Genomic DNA, 18,551 nt, shown 5'->3' with positions numbered 1-18,551 from the left:
AGAAGCAATTCTCCTTTATGTGCTTGCAAGCCAAGTGTACTCACTCCTAATTGTAAGTCACTTTGAATAAAAGCATCAGCTAAATGCAATCCAAATAAACTTTGTTGTCTCCTTTCTTTAGCTAGCTATGCTGCTGCAAAAGCTGCAAAATATGGTAATAATGGTTGAATATGTAAATATCATGTGGTTCATTAAATAATTCCATTTTTACCATGTAATTTACAGTGTTGTCATCTGTGCACTTTATTGACCAGGTCCAGGGCGCATAGCAGGAGTGGGAGGAGCTGGCGGTATTCCAGGGACATTACCAGGGTTCGGAGGTGAATGTCACATCTTATCCACCTATTAGGAAATGTATATGAAAAAATAATAAAAAATAATAGCATTCACCAGAAGCAGAAATCTTGCAGCAAAAAATTATACTGTAATTTTGTCCTCTGTACAAGTCTGAAGCAGATACAATTATACTCCTCAGAAACACTGTTCACCTGACATGGTGAAAGATTTTAGTCCAATCTGTTTTTCTATTTCAGTGGTCAAGCCCCCCTCATATGGTAAAATAATCCAGTTTGTTCTAATAATCCAGCATGTTATAATGATCCAGTATGTTAACCTTGCGTGAGGTTGCACACCTCCGGGGTCCCTGCTGAGGCACTGTGGCCATACTTCACCTGAAGCAACTGCAACAGCTGTACCATCACTGCACCATCACTGTACCATCACTGCTTATTAGTCCATTCAATAATGTTCATATTTTTACTCATGAAAAGCCTTTTCTTACTTTTTATTTCTAGCATTTTAATTTATGATAAAAGTGGTGTTATTGTAGAACAACACGGTTGTCCCCGGCACTGTTATTTGTTATTCAAGTTATTTGAGTGTCAGCTTTCTTAATATGGTAAAAACATGCTAAATACCCAGTCATGTTGTAATCTAGTGATTACATTAGCTAACCTTATCTTACTAAAGGCTAGGGGTTGTGACCTACTTGAAGGTAATTTTAGAGGGTTGCAACCAGCATGTGTTTTACATCTCAGGTTGTGTTTTATGTCCCAGGTGTACCTGGTGCATGTGGAATTCTGAGCATTGGGATCCTCAGGGGAGTTTCCCAGTCGCACAATTCACATGAATCAACAATTATTCAAATGGATGCTTTAGGGGGTTTAGTTACAGGGATCTGTTGATGGTGTGTTTGCATACAAATGTTTTTCAGCCTAATCCTCACTCGACAGAATAGGCTGTGTGTGGATGATTACCACAAACAGAAAAATCCTGTTGACTCAAAACACACTTCCAATAGAAGCCTGCAGACAGCTGTTATGGAAGATGTGCATGTGCTACAGATGTAGTTGATACAGACTGGGGTGAAGAATATTCTGGGATATTCCTTTAGGATTACTTTGTGGCGGTAACTTACTGGTCTTGAATTCAAATGTTGTGGATTATTTGGCGGACTTCATCCTGGATGCTCCGGCTCTTCCAGGACCAAGAACTGGGATCAAAGTTTGGCAGAGACGTAGCTACCATTTCACCAGCAAACTAACCCAACTAACTTACAAATATCTCCTTTCTAACATAAACCAATCAAATTCCTAGCCATACTTCTTACTGTGGAATGAGATGGGCTTACTGAATGATAACATAATTTCTTATATTCATAAAATGAATAGTGTCACTCAGACTAAGCAAGTTCACTGAATAATCAGTTGAAACATCAGGCTGAGTCAGGCCCCGTATCATCAAGAATAACATGGATACTATAAGAGTTAAATATGAGTGGTGCCCTGCAATAAAGTACACCCCGCAGATGGAGTCATTATTACTAAATCATATATATAAAACATATACATACATTTTTCAACGTTTTGTTCAGACATTTTTTGCCTTACATGTTCAGATTCAATCATAACTATTTGTCTAGTTGTCATTGGTTTAGTTTTCTGTATTTTAATTTTTATTAATTTCAAAATTCATTTTATTTATTGCATTTTTGGACTATTTGTCCAGTTGTTGGCTGCCGTCACATGTCAAATGTACCACTGACACTGGACTTTGCACCTTACTCAGCACATCTCTGGTGAGATGGATACAGTCAAAACTGACTCTGACTTTGTTTTGTCTTTAGGATATCCAGCCAGTGCCAAAGCCCTTAAGTACGGTGAGTGCATGCAGTCTGAATACTGCACAAAAAAGGCAGAGTTGAGAGAGCTTCACATTTCAGTTATACTCCCTGAATGGTGATTCATCTCTGAACCTGTTTTATATTCAGCACTAAGCTTAATCCTTCTGGAACACAGCCAATAGGCATCCATACCATTCTGTTAAACTCTATTACACAGGTCCTGGTGCTGCTGGTTTTGGGGTTCCAGGAGGTGTACCTGGCACTATGCCTGGAGCTGGGGGTAAACATGAATGATACCCACACATACATTCAGTGGAACAGTATAGCGCTTCATAGCACAGTTAGATGCTTTCTTAAAATATACTGAATAGAACCATAGAAGATCTGAGAGATTATTGGAAGTGTTAGTGAATGTTTCTGGACCAAGAGCAGTTTATGATTTATTCTACAAAACATGAGGACAGAGAGCTGTTCTTTGGTCATCATAATAGATGTAGTGTACGTTCAGGTTACATTAGCCAGTGTGAGTCACACGTGTTCCAGTGATGTCAGACTGAAGCCCCTATGCTAGGTACAAATATGGCTCCCACCGAACAGCAGAGAAAGATCCAAGAGCACTCTAAATCAATGTGTCAGCTCAATTACTTACTGCACTGATGAGCTTAAACCACATTTCACATTGTAAACATGTTCCTCAGGACTGATTAGACTTGGGGCAATATTCAGATGTTTGAAAGTGTAGCTCATTCTCGGAGTGCTGGCAGGGGGAGCTTAAGGCAGAACAGCATGGAGCTCAATGAGTTTGGCTCTGGGTCACGTACACGATGAACCACAGGCTATAGGGGTAGAGCTGATATTTTCAATGAATCATGAAAATATGCTGATGTATTGATATATTTTTCATTTTCACATTTTCATGAGATATTGCTCATTTACATACATTTAGCAAGACAAGGTGGTATTCACCTCCAAGTACAACAGCATATTCCAATGCATCTAAAATTTAAAAATATACACTCCTCAAAAAATCATAATTAAGGGAACACTTGATCATCACAGTGTAACACAATGTATCAGTCAGCTAAACTTACGGGATATCAGTCTGTCCCGGTAGGAAGCATAAGCCACTGTGAATCAATTTCACCTGCTTTGGTGCAGATAAAAATGACAACAGGTGCACTGGAGAGGCAACAGCAAGTCAACCACTTAAAAGGGAATAGTTTTGCAGGTGGTGGCCAGAGACAGTTTCTCTCTCTTTATCATTCCTGACTCATTCCTCTCTAGAGGAACTACTATAGTTCTGTATGATTTAAATGTTCCCTTAATTTTTTTGAGTACTGTAGTTTGTGGAGATTCTTTAAAACCTACCTATCCTTCCAGACCAAACACACTACCTTCATGAAGATTTCTGCCCATAATACCATATGGCATACTAACTAGTCCATGTACACTATTAGTCTACTCGCTATAGTTGAAAACATGGTGATGACGTGGCACAAGGCCAGTCATACTCTTGTGTTTGTGCTGTGTGTGGCACTGGGTGGAGCAGGAGTGGGAGGAGTCGTACCTGCAGCACCATTTGCAGGTAAGCCAATGTTAGACCTGCAGAGTGAAATATCAGTAAGACATCGGAAGAGCAGAATACATCAGTAGCCCAAACATGAGACCTAGGTAACACTCGTCCAGACTGAGGTTGGTTTTTAATGATAAAATGCCTTTTGGCTTTAGGTTATGGATCTGGGCTGAAACCTCCTAAAGCTGGTGGGTTTGATCATTTCCTCTAACTAATAGAATCGCTACTAATGTAAACAGCTCTTATACTGTGTACCGGAACATACCTGAAATAGCATTTACTCTCTGACCTCTGTCCCTGGAACAGGAGTTGGAGGGGCAGGTGTAGTCCCTGGAACTGGAATTGGAGGGGCAGGTGTAGTTCCTGGGCAAATCCCAGGAGCACCAGGTAATCTATCCAATATGAGCTCCATTAACCAACAGTGATTATATTGTCTGACCTGCTAGAGAAATGCACCAAATGACATGAACAAAATCTAACAGTAGAAGCCGTTAGAAGAGTGTTTGTGCTTTGTTTCTGTTACAGTTTATCCAAGTGGAGTTAAGCCTCCAAAATATGGTAAGATTCACCATCTATATGATATTCTTTATAACCTTTCAGTAAATACATGCACAATCTACAACTTAAACCATCATAGTAACAAACTGAGATGTATTAAATGTTCTGAAACACACTAAGCACAGATCTGAAGTCTACAAGGACGGTTCCAGCAGGGGGCACCTCATGGCCTGCACTTGGGGCTGGCACTGGAGTTGCACTGGGGCAGTGGTGTCTCAGTGTTTAACGTACTGGAATAGTAATCAGAAGGTTGCCAGTTTAAGTCCCACCACTGCCAAGTTCCCACTGAACAAGACCCTTAACCCTCAAATACTGAAGTTATATTTAGTCTTAATTGTAAGTCAGCAAAATTCCATAAACATAATGCTGCTGGTGGTGTAGTATATGTACAGTACCAGGTCCTACAAGATTCAGTAATTAATCTGTTAATCATGATCCAGCCCCAGAGTTCACCAGTTTTCTCAGTTGTTATTAAATCTCTAGAGGGAAATTGAGATGTTAGTGAATTAAATACAGCCCAGAATACAGCCCAGAGTACAGGCCAGCACACATCTCAGAGTACAGTTCAGAGTACAGCCACACCTGAGTGGGCATTAGCACTGTCACCTGCAGATCCAATGTCCTATACCTCATGACATGCACGAAGGAGTCATCACCTGTAAAACCTTTCCATTCAAAAGTCGGTTCTGTTTTCCAGTTGTGCCAAGCACTGGCGTGTCTGGAACAGGTGTCCCAGGAGGACCAAGCATTCTGACTCCAGGGGGCACAGGTGTTCCTCTTATACTTGAGAGGCCAGGTATATGGAATGCCTGTCTTTTGACTTTGTTACTTTCTTTGTTACTTTTTTGTTACTTTACCAAGTGGACAAATACTGTTCCTGTGGTTCATTTTCTCCCCCTGTGATTTCAGCCAGGGTCCCAACTCTGGCCCCTGATGGAACGTCTGGTCCAGGTAACGTCCTTCACTTCCATTCTGTGAACTGGATGACAGTGGCAAACTTTGGATTACCTAGAAATGTTTGATGGCTGTGTGTTAATCACATGTTGAACTGCAAGCGGAGTTCAGCTGGTCGTGCAGGCCCATGGCAGCAGGAGCAATATGCCCATATCTGCTGCTTCCCAGAACTTTAGCTGTGTTTGAGCCCCGCTCCTGCGATCAGGATGGCCTCCACATCCTACACTGTTCTCCTCGCAGATGTTCCTCAGATTCAAGGCCTCTAAATGCCAGCTTGCTAAATCTTGCTCTATTTCTGCCTAGCAAAAGCAAAGCTAATCCAACTCTATGTAGCTGATTCACCCCCGAAAATGCCGCCCTGTCATGGCAGTGCCAGTGGCTGCAAGCATTGATCACATCCATGGCTAATGAGTGGCCTCCTGCCAGGCTGAACGTGGGTCCTGTTGTTTCTTGACAGGACCGACGGCTATTGTCACCCCGGGCCAGGTCCCAGAGCCCAGTAAGATTTATTGTGTTGCACGTCCCACTCTGTGGAAACGACATTACATCCATGCACCTTTAACCCTTCACCTTTAACTCTTCCTTCCCTTCCTCATTAATGCTGCAGCTGTTCCAGAAACGCACAACCTTCTCCTCCAAACCACCGTGACATGAGCACTGACTCACCAACACTAACAAACAATGCTTGTGTGAATATACTTGGTGGGAATAGAATGTAGGTATTAACTCTGATGGTAAAAGTGATGGTAGGGTTAGCAGGACTGGATGTTTTATGTTTTACAGAGAACAGAATAAAAATGAACATCTCAATGATGCTTATTATCATTTTGCACTTTTTCTTTGCAGGTGCATCTGGAGTAGTTCCAGGTATGAGCTAAAAATAATTTAGTCCTTGACAGATGATGTTTTTTTCAATGTATACGATAATTGTTTCTGTTTCAGATGATTGTCTTTCTCACACTACATACCATACAACAATAATAATTATTGAAATGAAAATATATTCTGAATTATTCATTATTAACAGGTTTGTTATGCAAGAACATGCTGAATAATGAATATATGATAACTAAATTCAATCATTAAGATAATCTAGAATGTTGAGTTAGAACTGTTTGACATGATTAACACACTGTAGTCAGTAAGAAAAACATATGTTCTCAGTTGCATTGATTTAAAACCTTTCACAATCTGAACTACCTTTTCCTCACAGGAGCCCTGCAGCCTGGGGGTACGTTTCCATCTCTCCTAAATACTGTTCCCATCTCCCCTAATATTGGTCTTCGCTTTTTCTTATGTACTTAGTTATACATTTATTAAGAGTTTGGTACTAGTACTCATACCTTCACATTCCCTTCACAGTTGGAGCTGGAGTGATTCAGCCCAGTGGTGAGTTCCATGGTTTTGTGCACATTAGATTGTATTTATAGATTTATTTATTTTTTTTACATTTCTGTATTGATTTATTATGATGTAGAGATATTCAACATTGTAGAAAAGAAACAAAACTTTTTGGACAGAGGTGGCGTTTCGGACACTACTAAGTCAGAAGCACTTTGCTTGCACAGCTGATGAAGGACCTCCGTCTGAAACGTTCTGTTTCTCTGGAAACTTTACTTTACTTTTACTGTACTTTACTACAGTTTTGAATACCTCTCTCTCTCTCTCTCTCTCTCTCTCTCTCTCTCTCTCTCTCTCTCTCTATATATATATATATATATATATATATATATATATATATATATATATATATATATATATATATATATATATATATAGTTTTGAAAACATAATTTTAATGTTTGATATGCCATTACATTACATACGCCATCTGGTGGTAGTTTTACAATGCAGCAGTCTTACTCTCAGTCGTGAGCTTGTATTGTGCATGTATTGTCCTAGTATTGTGCTTGTTTTGAGCTTGTACTTTGCTTGTATTGTGCTTGTACTATGCTTGTATTGAGCTTGTATTGTGCATGTACTGTGCTTGTACTATGCTTGTATTGAGCTTGTATTGTGCATATACTGTGCTTGTACTATGCTTGTATTGAGCTTGTATTGTGCTTGTACTATGCTTGTATTGAGCTTGTATTGTGCTTGTACTATGCTTGTATTGAGCTTGTATTGTGCATGTACTGTGCTTGTATTGTGTTTATATTGTGCTTGTATTGTGCTTGTACTATGCTTATATTGTGCTTGTACTATGCTTGTATTGTGCTTGTATTCAGCATGTACTGTGCTTGAATTGTGTTTATATTGTGCTTGTATTGTGCTTGTACTATGCTTGTATTGTGCTTGTGCTATGCTTGTATTGAGCTTGTATTGTGCATGTACTGTGCTTGTACTATGCTTGTATTGAGCTTGTATTGTGCATGTACTGTGCTTGTATTGTGTTTATATTGTGCTTGTATTGTGCTTGTACTATGCTTGTATTGTGCATGTACTGTGCTTGTACTATGCTTGTATTGTGCTTGTATTGAGCTTGTATTGTGCATGTACTGTGCTTGTATTGAGCTTGTATTGTGCATGTACTGTGCTTGTATTGTGTTTACATTGTGCTTGTTTTGAGCTCCCTCACCGTTTAATCTAGCTCCAGTGCCACAGCAGTCTCGCTCATTTCACAGATCTACTGAACTCTCTCTTTGGTTCTCTGACACTGTTATAATGTGGCACAAGTTCTCGTTCTACTAGTAATGTGTTTTTTCCTTCTTCCTTTCTCCTCATACATCTGCAGGTGTACAGCCTGGTATGTATCTCCACATACATCTTTTTGTCCACTAGAGGTCAGTGTGTTCCAGTTAGAAGTCGTTAGAATCCCTATTTTAACAGGTGTATTAACTATGAGATGCCACAAGATTTTGTTATTTCATCATGAAAAATTCAAACCTGCTGTTCGTTTGTTTTTTTAGGAGCTGTTGTTAAACCCCCCAAGACTGGAGGAGTTGGTAAGCATTTCTGAACGTGTTTTCCACTCTGATGCGTGAGCCCAGACGTGTATCCTGAACCCCGTTCATCTGTACAGGTCCTGGTGCAGTCCCCTATGGTGGCTATGTGCGTAAGTATCCTGGGTGCCGTCATGTCTGCTCATAGCAGGGCTGCAGGAGTATTAATGGGAAACTCTGCTTCTCTCAGCTCCTTTCGCTGGAGTCGTGCCACCAGGGGGCAGTGTTGGAGCCTTACCAGGCGCCAAGCCACTCAAGGCACCGGGTATGACATGGCAGATCTGTTTCTCCTTTCCATTAAATTAGACCAGAAACTGAAAGAGAATGACAAGTGTAGCAGTGTCTTGTGAGGCGGACATATTTGGAAAGTTTAACAGATTTTTGATTCTCAGCTTTTTTGACTTTCTTTACATTGTTACATACTTGACCCTTTGTACTGGTGTGTGTCACATGGTTTTGCTATGTAATATCTACACCTACACACCCAATACCTACACCTACACTCACAATAACTACACCGACACTCACAATACCTACACCTACACACCCAATACCTACACCTACACTCACAATAACTACACCGACACTCACAATACCTACACTTACACACCCAATACCTACACCAACACACCCAAGTCCAGACCTACCAGCAGTTTATTGTATTCAGGCACAGTTTGAAGGCTCTGTGATTTACAGTGATATGCAGGGTTTTCTCTAAAGTAGATAAAAGGACTTTCAGTTTGATGTGCAGTCAGTTAAGTTCATCAGTCAGTTGAGGTCATCAGTCACAACATGGGAACAAATGTAGAGGAAGATGGAAAGATGATGAACTCTAAATATTAAGACTGTGTTAGTGTAGACAGTTAGTGTAGACTGTATTAGTGTATACTGTTAGTTTAGCAAGTGTTAGTGTAGACTGGGTTAGTGTAGACTGTTAGTTTAGACTGTGTTAGAGTAGACTCTGTTAGTGTAGACTGTGTTAGTGCTGGATAAGCCCTTAGGTGAGTGTTCACTCTTGCTGACATGCAGTACCTGGTTTCTCTGCAGGTGTAGGAGGACCAGGTGCTGTCGCAGGGGTGGGAGGAGTGGGTGGAATAGCACCTGCAACAGGTAATACACCTGTCCTCAAGCATCACTGTAACAGACAATACACCTGTTCACAATCATCCCTGTAACAGGTAATATACCTGTTTTCAAACATCCCTGTTAGAGGTAATATACCTGTTCTCAATACTTCCTGTTACAGGTAATACACCTGTTCTCATTCATCACTGTAACAAGTAATACACCTGTTCTCAATACTCCGTGTAACAGGTAATACACCTGTTCTCAAACATCCCCGTAACAGATAATACATCTGTTCTCAATCATCACTGTAACAGGTAATACACCTGTCCTCAAACATCACTGTAACAGGCAATACACCTGTTCTCAATCATCCCTGTAACAGGTAATACACCTGTTCTCAATCTTCCCTGTAATAGGTAATACACCTGTTCTCAATAATCCCTGTAAGAGGTAATACACCTGTTCTCAAACATCCCTGTAACAGATAATACATCTGTTCTCAATCATCACTGTAACAGGTAATACACCTGTCCTCAAACATCACTGTAACAGGCAATACACCTGTTCTCAATCATCCCTGTAACAGGTAAAACACCTGTTCTCAATCATCCCTGTAACAGGTTATACACCTGTTCACAATCATCCTTGTAACAGGTAATACACCTGTTTTCCATCATCCTCAGCCAGGCCACACTGTTCTGGTGTGTGATGTGACATCTGTAATGAAGATGTTTTGTGTTGGTATCTGTGCATGGGCCTTGTGTGTAAGTGTGTGTGATGTAACCCTGCATGTATGTAAGGAGTTATCAGACTGTGGGTTACACAGTCTGTTAATAAAGATACATTTGCATTTCCAACTCAACACTGAATGCATGTTGACATTTATTGCTCATGTAGTCATGAGGAAAATTGCTGCTGGCTTTGGTTTTGTTTATTAACATCTTTAAATAGGAAGCACCCTATTTTTATGATTAAAATTTTTTGCAAACACTGAATGTCTGTGAAGAGTCTAAAACAAAAAATAATATCCATACTCTCCTTCTCGGCTTTACCCGCATGTTCCTTTACAACTCCTTAGATGTGTGTGTAAAGACCTTCCTAAGAATTAGAGCAGAACAAACACAACGCAACCATCATTCAGGAAATGCCAACAGCTCTGGTTTTCCTGTAGAAGAACACAAGACTTGTGTTGAATCAGATTCGAGTTAGGGTTAGAGTTAGGATTAGAGTTAGGGGTGAATCAGATTAGGTTTAGGGTTAGAGTTAGGGTTAGGGTCAAGTTGGAATCATATTAGAGTTAGGGGTGAACCATATTAGGGTTCAGTTTAGGGTTAGGGTTAGAGTCAGGATTGAATCAGATCAGATTTAGAGTTAGGGTTGAATCAGATTAGGGGCAGGGTTAGGGTTAGGGTTAGAGTCAGGGTTGAATCATATTAGAGTTCAAACACATCAGTTCACTGGCCATTAATTGCTCACTAATTTTACATTTGACGTGTATATCAGTTCACATCTATGATGCACAAACATACTACTAATTCATCTTCACTTGTCAAGAACTTAGAATGTTGTTCAACGAAATGAACTCTATCCTCAGTCAGCTCTGATTTCAGTCAGCTCAGTCTTCAGTCAGCTCTGATCTCAGTCAGCTCTGATCTCAGTCAGCTCAGTCTTCAGTCAGCTCTGATCTCAGTCAGCTCTGATCTCAGTCAGTTCTGTCCTCAGTCAGCTCTGATCTCAGTCAGCTCTGATCTGTTTTAGGTGTGAGGTACCCTACAGCTGTTGGCCTTGGAGCTGCTGGCAAACTCCCTAAACCAGGTACAGCACATATCTCTTTTCTACTGAGCCCATTCAGTTAATTTAAGTCAGGAATCAAACATTATCAAGTAATGCTTGTTCTGTAGTGTACTGTAGTTTATATATATATATATATATATATATATATATATATATATATATATATATATATATATATATATATATATATATGCTGAAGCCATTTTTCATCATTTCATCATATGCTGAAGCCTTTTTTCATGTTATTAACCAAACATTTAAATAGAGGTGTGTATTATTAAATAGGTGTGTATTATCTCCCTGTGGAAAAGATTGATGTAACGGCCGTTGCCAAAATAAGCAGTAGTTTGTAAACAGTGACATTCCTAGAGACACTAGAGTGAATATTAAAGATCTGTATTTAGAGACCCTGTTGAGGGTGGATCCAAATTCCATCCACACTGCAACCCACTGAGCTCTAGTTTCCCAGTTCCCTGACTTGTCACTTAGCTCTAGTCTCCCAGTTCCGTGACTTGTCACTGAGCTCTAGTCTCCCAGTTCCCTGAGTTGTCACTGAGCTCTAGTCTCCCAGTTCCCTGACTTGTCACTTAGCTCTAGTCTCCCAGTTCCCTGACTTGTCATTTAGCTCTAGTCTCCCAGTTCCCTGACTTGTCACTGAGCTGTAGTCTCCCAGTTCCCTGACGTGTCACTGAGCTGTAGTCTCCCAGTTCCCTGACTTGTCACTTAGCTCTAGTCTCCCAGTTCCCTGACGTGTCACTGAGCTGTAGTCTCCCAGTTCCCTGACTTGTCACTTACCTCTATTCCCCGAGTTCCCTGACTTGTCACTTAGCTCTAGTCTCCCAGTTCCCTGACTTGTCACTTAGCTCTAGTCTCCCAGTTCCCTGACTTGTCACTGAGCTGTAGTCTCCCAGTTCCCTGATTTGTCACTGAGCTCTAGTCTCCCAGTTCCCTGACTTGTCACTTAGCTCTAGTCTCCCAGTTCCCTGATGTGTCACTGAGCTCTAGTCTCCCAGTTCCCTGACTTGTCACTGAGCTGTAGTCTCCCAGTTCCCTGACGTGTCACTGAGCTGTAGTCTCCCAGTTCCCTGACTTGTCACTTAGCTCTAGTCTCCCAGTTCCCTGATGTGTCACTGAGCTGTAGTCTCCCAGTTCCCTGACTTGTCACTTAGCTCTACTCCCCGAGTTCCCTGATTTGTCACTTAGCTCTAGTCTCCCAGTTCCCTGACGTGTCACTGAGCTCTAGTCTCCCAGTTCTCTGATGTGTCACTGAGCTGTAGTCTCCTAATTCCCTGACTTGTCACTTAGCTCTAGTCTCTCAGTTCTCTGACTTGTCACTTGGCTCTAGTCTCCCAGTTCCCTGATGTGTCACTGAGCTCTAGTCTTCTAGTTCCCTGACTTGTCACTGAGGTCTAGTAGCCCAGTTCCCTGAGGTGTCACTGAGCTGTAGTCTCTCAGTTCTCTGACTTGTCACTGAGCTCTAGTCTCTCAGTTCTCTGACTTGTCACTTGGCTCTAGTCTCCCAGTTCCCTGAGGTGTCACTGAGCTCTAGTCTCTCAGTTCTCTGATTTGTCACTGAGCTCTAGTCTCTCAGTTCTCTGACTTGTCACTTGGCTCTAGTCTCCCAGTTCCCTGATGTGTCACTGAGCTCTATTCTTCTAGTTCCCTGACTTGTCACTTAGCTCTAGTCTCCCAGTTCTCTGACTTGTCACTTAGCTCTATTCTCCCAGTTCTCTGATGTCACTGAGCTCTACAGTCTCCAGTGTCCAGTGTCCTTTAACTGTTTTGTCTCTGATACGTCTGCACCAGGTTATGGCTCACTGGGTGCAGGTTTTCCACAGCCAGGTGAGAACCGTGCTGCATCTAGACAGAAGCACTGACATCAGCACAAATAAATGCTCACATCACACTTCAGCATGACATGCTACAGGTTCACCCCAACCACATGTCTGTGTATTTTGTCTTACCTTGAATATGAAGTGATCTAGAAGGTCCAGCAGTATAGAGAATCTCTGTGCAAAGGAAACCATGAATCTTTCCCATTAACAGGTGCTGTAGCCCCAGGAAGTTATGGAGGGTTCCCACAGGCCTATCCAGGTAAGCAGTCCAATTTCCTTATATGTAAATCTAAAGAATTTACAATGGGAGTTGCAGTGCACATTACTCATTACCAGCCTTCTTCACTGAGAAGAGGGCATTCTTTGTGGAACTATCAGATTATAACTAAAACATTGGGTTCTGAGACACTGAGGTAGGAGAAACCCACCTTGTTGCTCCAGCCTTCACGGTATTGTGAGTCCAGTAAAACACACACACTGCATCAGTGTGATACAGATGCAGAACACACATACTGCATCAGTGTGATACAGATGCAGAACACACTACATCAGTGTGATACAGACGCAGAAAACACACATACACTGCATTGGTGTGATACTAATATACATCTATCAGAATTATGTGGGTCTTTCTAAGCTGTAACCCTTTGCTGAAATGTACGATTTCCTCAGACAAGTCCTTCACTGAACGCTTGTATCCTTGTTGACAGGTAACACCAGCAGAGAGAAAGAAACAGAGACAGCCAGACATGTCAGGAATTGTCTAGTATATTACTATCCAAAGCCTTCAGTCATCTGTGTCCAGTTGGACATGTACCATCACTGTAGGGGTTAAACAATGGGGTTTTCACTGACAGTCTCTCTTTTCATTGTCTATATTTTCATGAAGTGTTTTCATGGTAATGTTTACAAATCAAGCAGCTTAACACTAGTTCAAAATATCCCACACATGCCTCATATTTGTCAGTATAAAAAAGGTCCAATTTGTTCCTCAATTATTAGTTTTCTGTGAAATCTACATACTCAATGTGTATTTAGGTTATAAACTAATATTTACTACATAAATTGCATAAAGTACAGCAGATTGTCATAGAAACAAAGATATTAATTAGGATATTTTTATATGGACCCGTGCCATGTGTTGGACTATGTATGGCATTGAATTCAGTGGGACCTTTAATTTTCCCTTTATCCACATGTTATTTAATGTTTAATAACTCACCCACAAGTCCAGCCCTAAAAGGAGCCACTGAGCATCATAGGAATGCAAGGAACTACCTAACGGATCCTGTAATTGGCTGAATTATTTGTGATCTTGTTAGAGCTTTGCTGTTTGCTGTGTAAAATGCTATCAGGCCACAGTGAAAATATCAGGAAAGCGTACTTGCTGTGTGACGTCCCTAATTCAGACCAGGACAACGCTGAGCTATAATATCTGATAGCATACACCTTACTTTCTTTGCTTAGCATATATTGCCTGACATAGTCATTGAACAGCAAAGCTGTGTGACTTTGTAGTGTCTTCAAAGGAATTCTTGTCACGACGAGTCAGACTCATTTCCTAAAACACAGGAACAGACCCTCAACAGAAATGCTTTCTATGTTTTTTTATCTCTTCTTTTAATGTTGTCTTTTACTGGCACGCTACAGCCTGACTGTTTCCTGTTAACCACAATCCTTACAAACAACATGTCTTATATAAGTAACAGAGAGGGAGGGATGGACAATTCAGTAGCTGCAGTTACTCAGCAAACCAAGGGCATTCTGGGATGTGAAGTTTCTGAATATGCTAGCAGTTTAGATAATGAAGCTTCACACGTAGTCTCCCAGAATAAAGCAGACACCAGCCAGCTGTGTTCTGCTTTGGCAAAATTGGTGGAAAAAAAGAGAACATTTCTTTCATGCAGCCCCTGCCTGAATAACATTGTTTATTAAACATGATTCTCTTTCTTTGTGTTTTAGGAGCATATGGAGTAGGGCTGTCACCACAGCAGGGTACGACACCATAACCCTAAAACACTAACCATACACACTCTACACAGACACCCTAACCCTAAAACACTAACCATACACACTCTACACAGACACCCTAACCCTAAAACACTAACCATACACACTCTACACAGACACCCTAACCATAGAACATTAACCATACACACTCTACACAGACACCCTAACTCTAAAACACTAATACACACCCACCTTACACACAGGAACCTTTCCCTAAAACCTAGGTGTCATGCATAACATACAAAAGTATGTACAAAATTTGAATGAATATATGAAAAACAACTAATTCAAAGCTAACTCATTAAAAAGTGAGCTGGATCTCATGGTGTCTTGGTCCTGGTCTAATATCTAGATGATCTTAATGTTTCTTTCACCTTTTTTTAGCCAAAGCAGCCAAATACAGGGCACTGCAGGGCTTCCTGGGTGGAGGATACAGAGGTACAACACTGTAGAAACACCTGTCACACACCCATAACACACGTCACTACACACACACATCACTGCACACACTCGCCCCACACCGGTCACACTACCCACACCCGTCACTGCACACACCCATCACTACACACACATCACAACACACACCTGTCACCAAGCACAACTGTCCCTACACCAACACATCATTAAACACAGCTGATACTAAGCACATGCCATCACTACAAATGCATCATCAGTGTCTGTAGCCTTATCTGTAGCTGTGTCTGTATCTGTGTCTGTAGCCTTGTCTGTAGCTGTGTCTGTGTCTGTAGCTGTATCTATGTCTGTATCTGTAGCTGTGTCTGTATCTGTGTCTGTAGCCTTGTCTGTATCTGTGTCTGTAGCCTTGTCTGTAGCTGTGTCTGTGTCTGTAGCTGTATCTATGTCTGTATCTGTAGCTGTGTCTGTAGCTGTATCTGTATCTGTGTCTGTGTCTGTCATTTGGTTTTTGATGCAAGTTTGTATGATGCCGCTGCATCACAGGTGGTGCAGGGTGTCAAGGAAAATACTGCAGCGGGAAGAGAAAATGAAGACAATCTCCTGAAATGTTCAGTGACCTCAAGTAACCCCATGGTGCTACTGCATGATCAAGAATGTACATTTGATATGCAAAAAAAAGAGAAAAAGAAAAAAAATCCTATCATGTTCAAATAAGTTTTATACATACATGAAATACACATTTGTACACATTCAAAGCCAAGCCCATATAAAAGTGATATTGTATGGTGCAGACTGATATTATCAGTTGTTCATGTTACAGGTTAAAATCTTGTTGTTTCTGTTTGTAGACATGGTCATCAAATCTAACAACCAATGAATAGCCAAGCTCATTATCTATCATAGTTATTTTGCAATTGCATAATTTGAGGCACCTTGATATAATTTCAATAAGATCTAAGATAGTGATAGTACAGGGAATGGCTGACAGACTGGTTATCATACCACTAGGTTGCCAAGAAGCTGTCACCCTGGCGATGATCTCAAACTCAGTTCTTCTTTGGCTTGGGGTTTTGTCACCATTTCTAACTTGAAAAGGACACACTGTTCCGCCCGGTGCTAATGGTTCTCTGAGAAACCTGTCACAACACGACTCAAATGTTCTTCCCCAGCCTCAGGCTTTGGGCATTGGCTGTACACTTTAGCATACAAGCCAAGTGGATATATGTGTAAAAAATAGGCCATTTTGAACCTGAGTTCATTAAGGTTCTTGTATTGCTCCCTGATGTGGGGAAGGGTGTTTCCATCACGTGGGCCACAAAGCTCCTTTAACTATCAGATATGCTCAGAATAAAACATTTATTTCATATTCCTACAGTATGTCTGATCATTTAACAACAGGTTAATGTGCTTTTTCTTGTTGTTTGTTTGCACCGTTTGAACTTGACCTTTTGACATCATTACCAAGTTTGTACACATATTATGACAGTAACTAAATTTTGTTTTTGTTTTTTTGTTTTTTTAAGTTCGCTTTCAGTACCTTATGCATTTTAGTCACTGTGGAAATTTGTAATACTGTATAAGATTTTTTAAGATGTGAGCTGCCAGAGAGAGAATGATGTCAGTGTGTGTGTGTGTGTTTCACCCCTTAAAACTGTTGATTATATGTATGAATGTATTTTATCTAATTGACTGAGCTTCTCTTAATAAGCGTCACTAGCCAATGTATTACCAATCATATTAAATTCATTGACCTAAATAATTAATTTTCACATTGGTAAATTGTACTGTTAATCTAAAACGACACTTTAACTGAGCTGTTCCTCCCGGGTGCTGTGTCTGTCAGCGCTACCATGTCCTACTTGTCTACTGTGCAGTGGGAATGTCCATCGTTATTTAATAAGGGGTGGGGGTATTGCACTTTTCCCACCACGCACATTTGACTTGTTCCCGGAAATCTTTTACCTGCTTCAGTGAAAACGAAATAAAAATGTTCTAAATAAAACTACTTTGGTCTTTCTGCACGTTTTGTATCACTGCATTGAACGTAAGTGCTATAGACCATCTTAAATTATCATCTCATACTTTCATAAAGACTGGATAAGCAAAGAGATCCGGTAGTTGTAGTCTGGAGTCAGCTAAACTGGTCCCTGGACATAAACAGTCGTCGTACAGATTGCACATTGCAAAATGCTTCCTTCATATTTATTTGATAATGCGCTTGCTGCGTGCGCGTATGCGCGTGTCCTGACGATTCCCCGCGAGCGCGTTTGGTTGGCCACCCCAAACTCCCACCGTGCTCCCCTCCACTGGAGACTCGGCCCGGCTTCTCCACAAACCGCATATCTCCAGGCTCTTTCCTGAAGAGAGCCAAGAAAACGCTGGCGGTTTGGGGGGAGGGGGAAGAGGAAACTGTAGCCTGTGTGACTCTGAGCTTCACAGAGCTCGCGGCCGGCGCGTGAATGCGGTTGACGCTGTTCTGCTGCTCCTGGAAGGACGAGCGCATGGGAGAAGACGAAGGTTCGTGTGTCGGACCTGCAGGGCTAAACGCCTTGTGCTTGTTAGCTTGTATGGAGAAAAGGGGTTTGTACAAGTCTGTATTACATTCTCTATATGATATTTAGAAGCATTGGAAATATTGTTTCCCCTTTAATGTCGTAGCAAACATGCAGATTAAAGGGGAGTATTATGCGTTGGACGGTGTAAACAGCTTTCAGGTTTGTTTAATTCGATATAACGAGAGTGCGCAAAAGATGTGTCCTATCTCATTCGGTACTTGGTCGGTGGGGTAGTTATCATATTTAAGAATGATGTAAATGCATCCTTTATCTTTTCTCCCTTTTATTTGGTAAATATTATCATAGAATTCTTCATAGGCTGATACAACAGTCTTATTAGAACACAATTCAACACAATTATTATACACTTATTGCAACACACTTCACTGCTTTTAGATATTAAATATTCATAGACTATATCTAAACAACGATTTACCAAAGAGTTACCAACGGGGAAAACTTGGAAATACCGTAGGCAGTCTTGAAAAAAAAACCATATCCTATATTCCGTAGAAATATTAGAAACATATAGGGGAAGACACAGGCATGTTTGAGTATCTTCTTCACGTGCTGCTCATGTAGCTATGAGTGTGTTGGAGTGTAAGAGAAGAAAGCCGAGTGCATGATAGTTCCATATTGACATGAACTGTGTGTTTATGTGTGGGTTTTTTTTTTTGGTTTTTTTTTTGTTGTTTGTGTGTGTGTGTGTGTGTGTGTGTGTGT

General features: G+C 40.9%; 3 protein-coding genes across 20 annotated transcripts in view; all 3 read left to right on the top strand.

Moving 5' to 3' along the window:
- elna (elastin a) overlaps positions 1-8,003 on the top strand; it is a 51,490-nt gene extending 43,487 nt beyond the window's left edge. For 8 of the 16 annotated variants that reach the window (XM_081722608.1, XM_081722607.1, XM_081722597.1 and 5 more), the window contains 16 exons: positions 122-154; positions 255-320; positions 534-554; positions 2,126-2,158; positions 2,340-2,402; positions 3,672-3,707; positions 3,851-3,883; positions 4,002-4,082; positions 4,221-4,253; positions 4,951-5,049; positions 5,163-5,204; positions 5,665-5,706; positions 6,054-6,074; positions 6,421-6,438; positions 6,570-6,596; positions 7,942-8,003. In XM_081722608.1, the coding sequence (XP_081578734.1) occupies positions 122-154; positions 255-320; positions 534-554; positions 2,126-2,158; positions 2,340-2,402; positions 3,672-3,707; positions 3,851-3,883; positions 4,002-4,082; positions 4,221-4,253; positions 4,951-5,049; positions 5,163-5,204; positions 5,665-5,706; positions 6,054-6,074; positions 6,421-6,438; positions 6,570-6,596; positions 7,942-7,988 (695 nt within the window). In that variant the 3' untranslated portion in view covers positions 7,989-8,003. Of the gene's footprint in view, positions 1-121; positions 155-254; positions 321-533; positions 555-2,125; positions 2,159-2,339; positions 2,403-3,671; positions 3,708-3,850; positions 3,884-4,001; positions 4,083-4,220; positions 4,254-4,950; positions 5,050-5,162; positions 5,205-5,664; positions 5,707-6,053; positions 6,075-6,420; positions 6,439-6,569; positions 6,597-6,986; positions 7,016-7,941 lie in introns of those variants that run through there. The other 8 variants (XM_081722599.1, XM_081722598.1, XM_081722600.1 and 5 more) reach the window with 8 other exon arrangements.
- Positions 8,004-8,047: 44 nt separating this feature from the next.
- Positions 8,048-17,278, top strand: LOC145659814 (uncharacterized). The gene is made up of 11 exons (XM_081723103.1): positions 8,048-8,054; positions 8,120-8,152; positions 8,230-8,262; positions 8,340-8,414; positions 9,197-9,259; positions 10,976-11,032; positions 12,818-12,853; positions 13,058-13,105; positions 14,809-14,841; positions 15,241-15,294; positions 15,817-17,278. Exons 1-11 carry the CDS (start codon positions 8,048-8,050, stop codon positions 15,861-15,863), a joined length of 486 nt encoding a protein of 161 aa, XP_081579229.1. The 3' UTR covers positions 15,864-17,278.
- Positions 17,279-17,582: 304 nt separating this feature from the next.
- The window catches only part of limk1a (LIM domain kinase 1a), a 32,972-nt gene continuing 32,003 nt past the window's right edge, over positions 17,583-18,551 (top strand). The window contains exon 1 of one of the 3 annotated variants that reach the window (XM_027004589.3): positions 17,583-17,853. In XM_027004589.3, coding sequence (XP_026860390.2) covers positions 17,733-17,853 — 121 coding nt within the window. In that variant the 5' untranslated portion in view covers positions 17,583-17,732. The remainder of the gene's footprint in view (positions 17,854-18,551) is intronic. The other 2 variants (XM_027004588.3, XM_027004587.3) reach the window with 2 other exon arrangements.

The sequence above is a fragment of the Electrophorus electricus genome, chromosome 11 (genome assembly GCF_041902795.1).
Source record: "Electrophorus electricus isolate QZ-2024a chromosome 11, ASM4190279v1, whole genome shotgun sequence".
Classification (NCBI taxonomy): domain Eukaryota; kingdom Metazoa; phylum Chordata; class Actinopteri; order Gymnotiformes; family Gymnotidae; genus Electrophorus; species Electrophorus electricus.
Note: the sequence above shows the minus strand (reverse complement) of the source record. Positions and strands in the feature narration are given on the sequence as shown.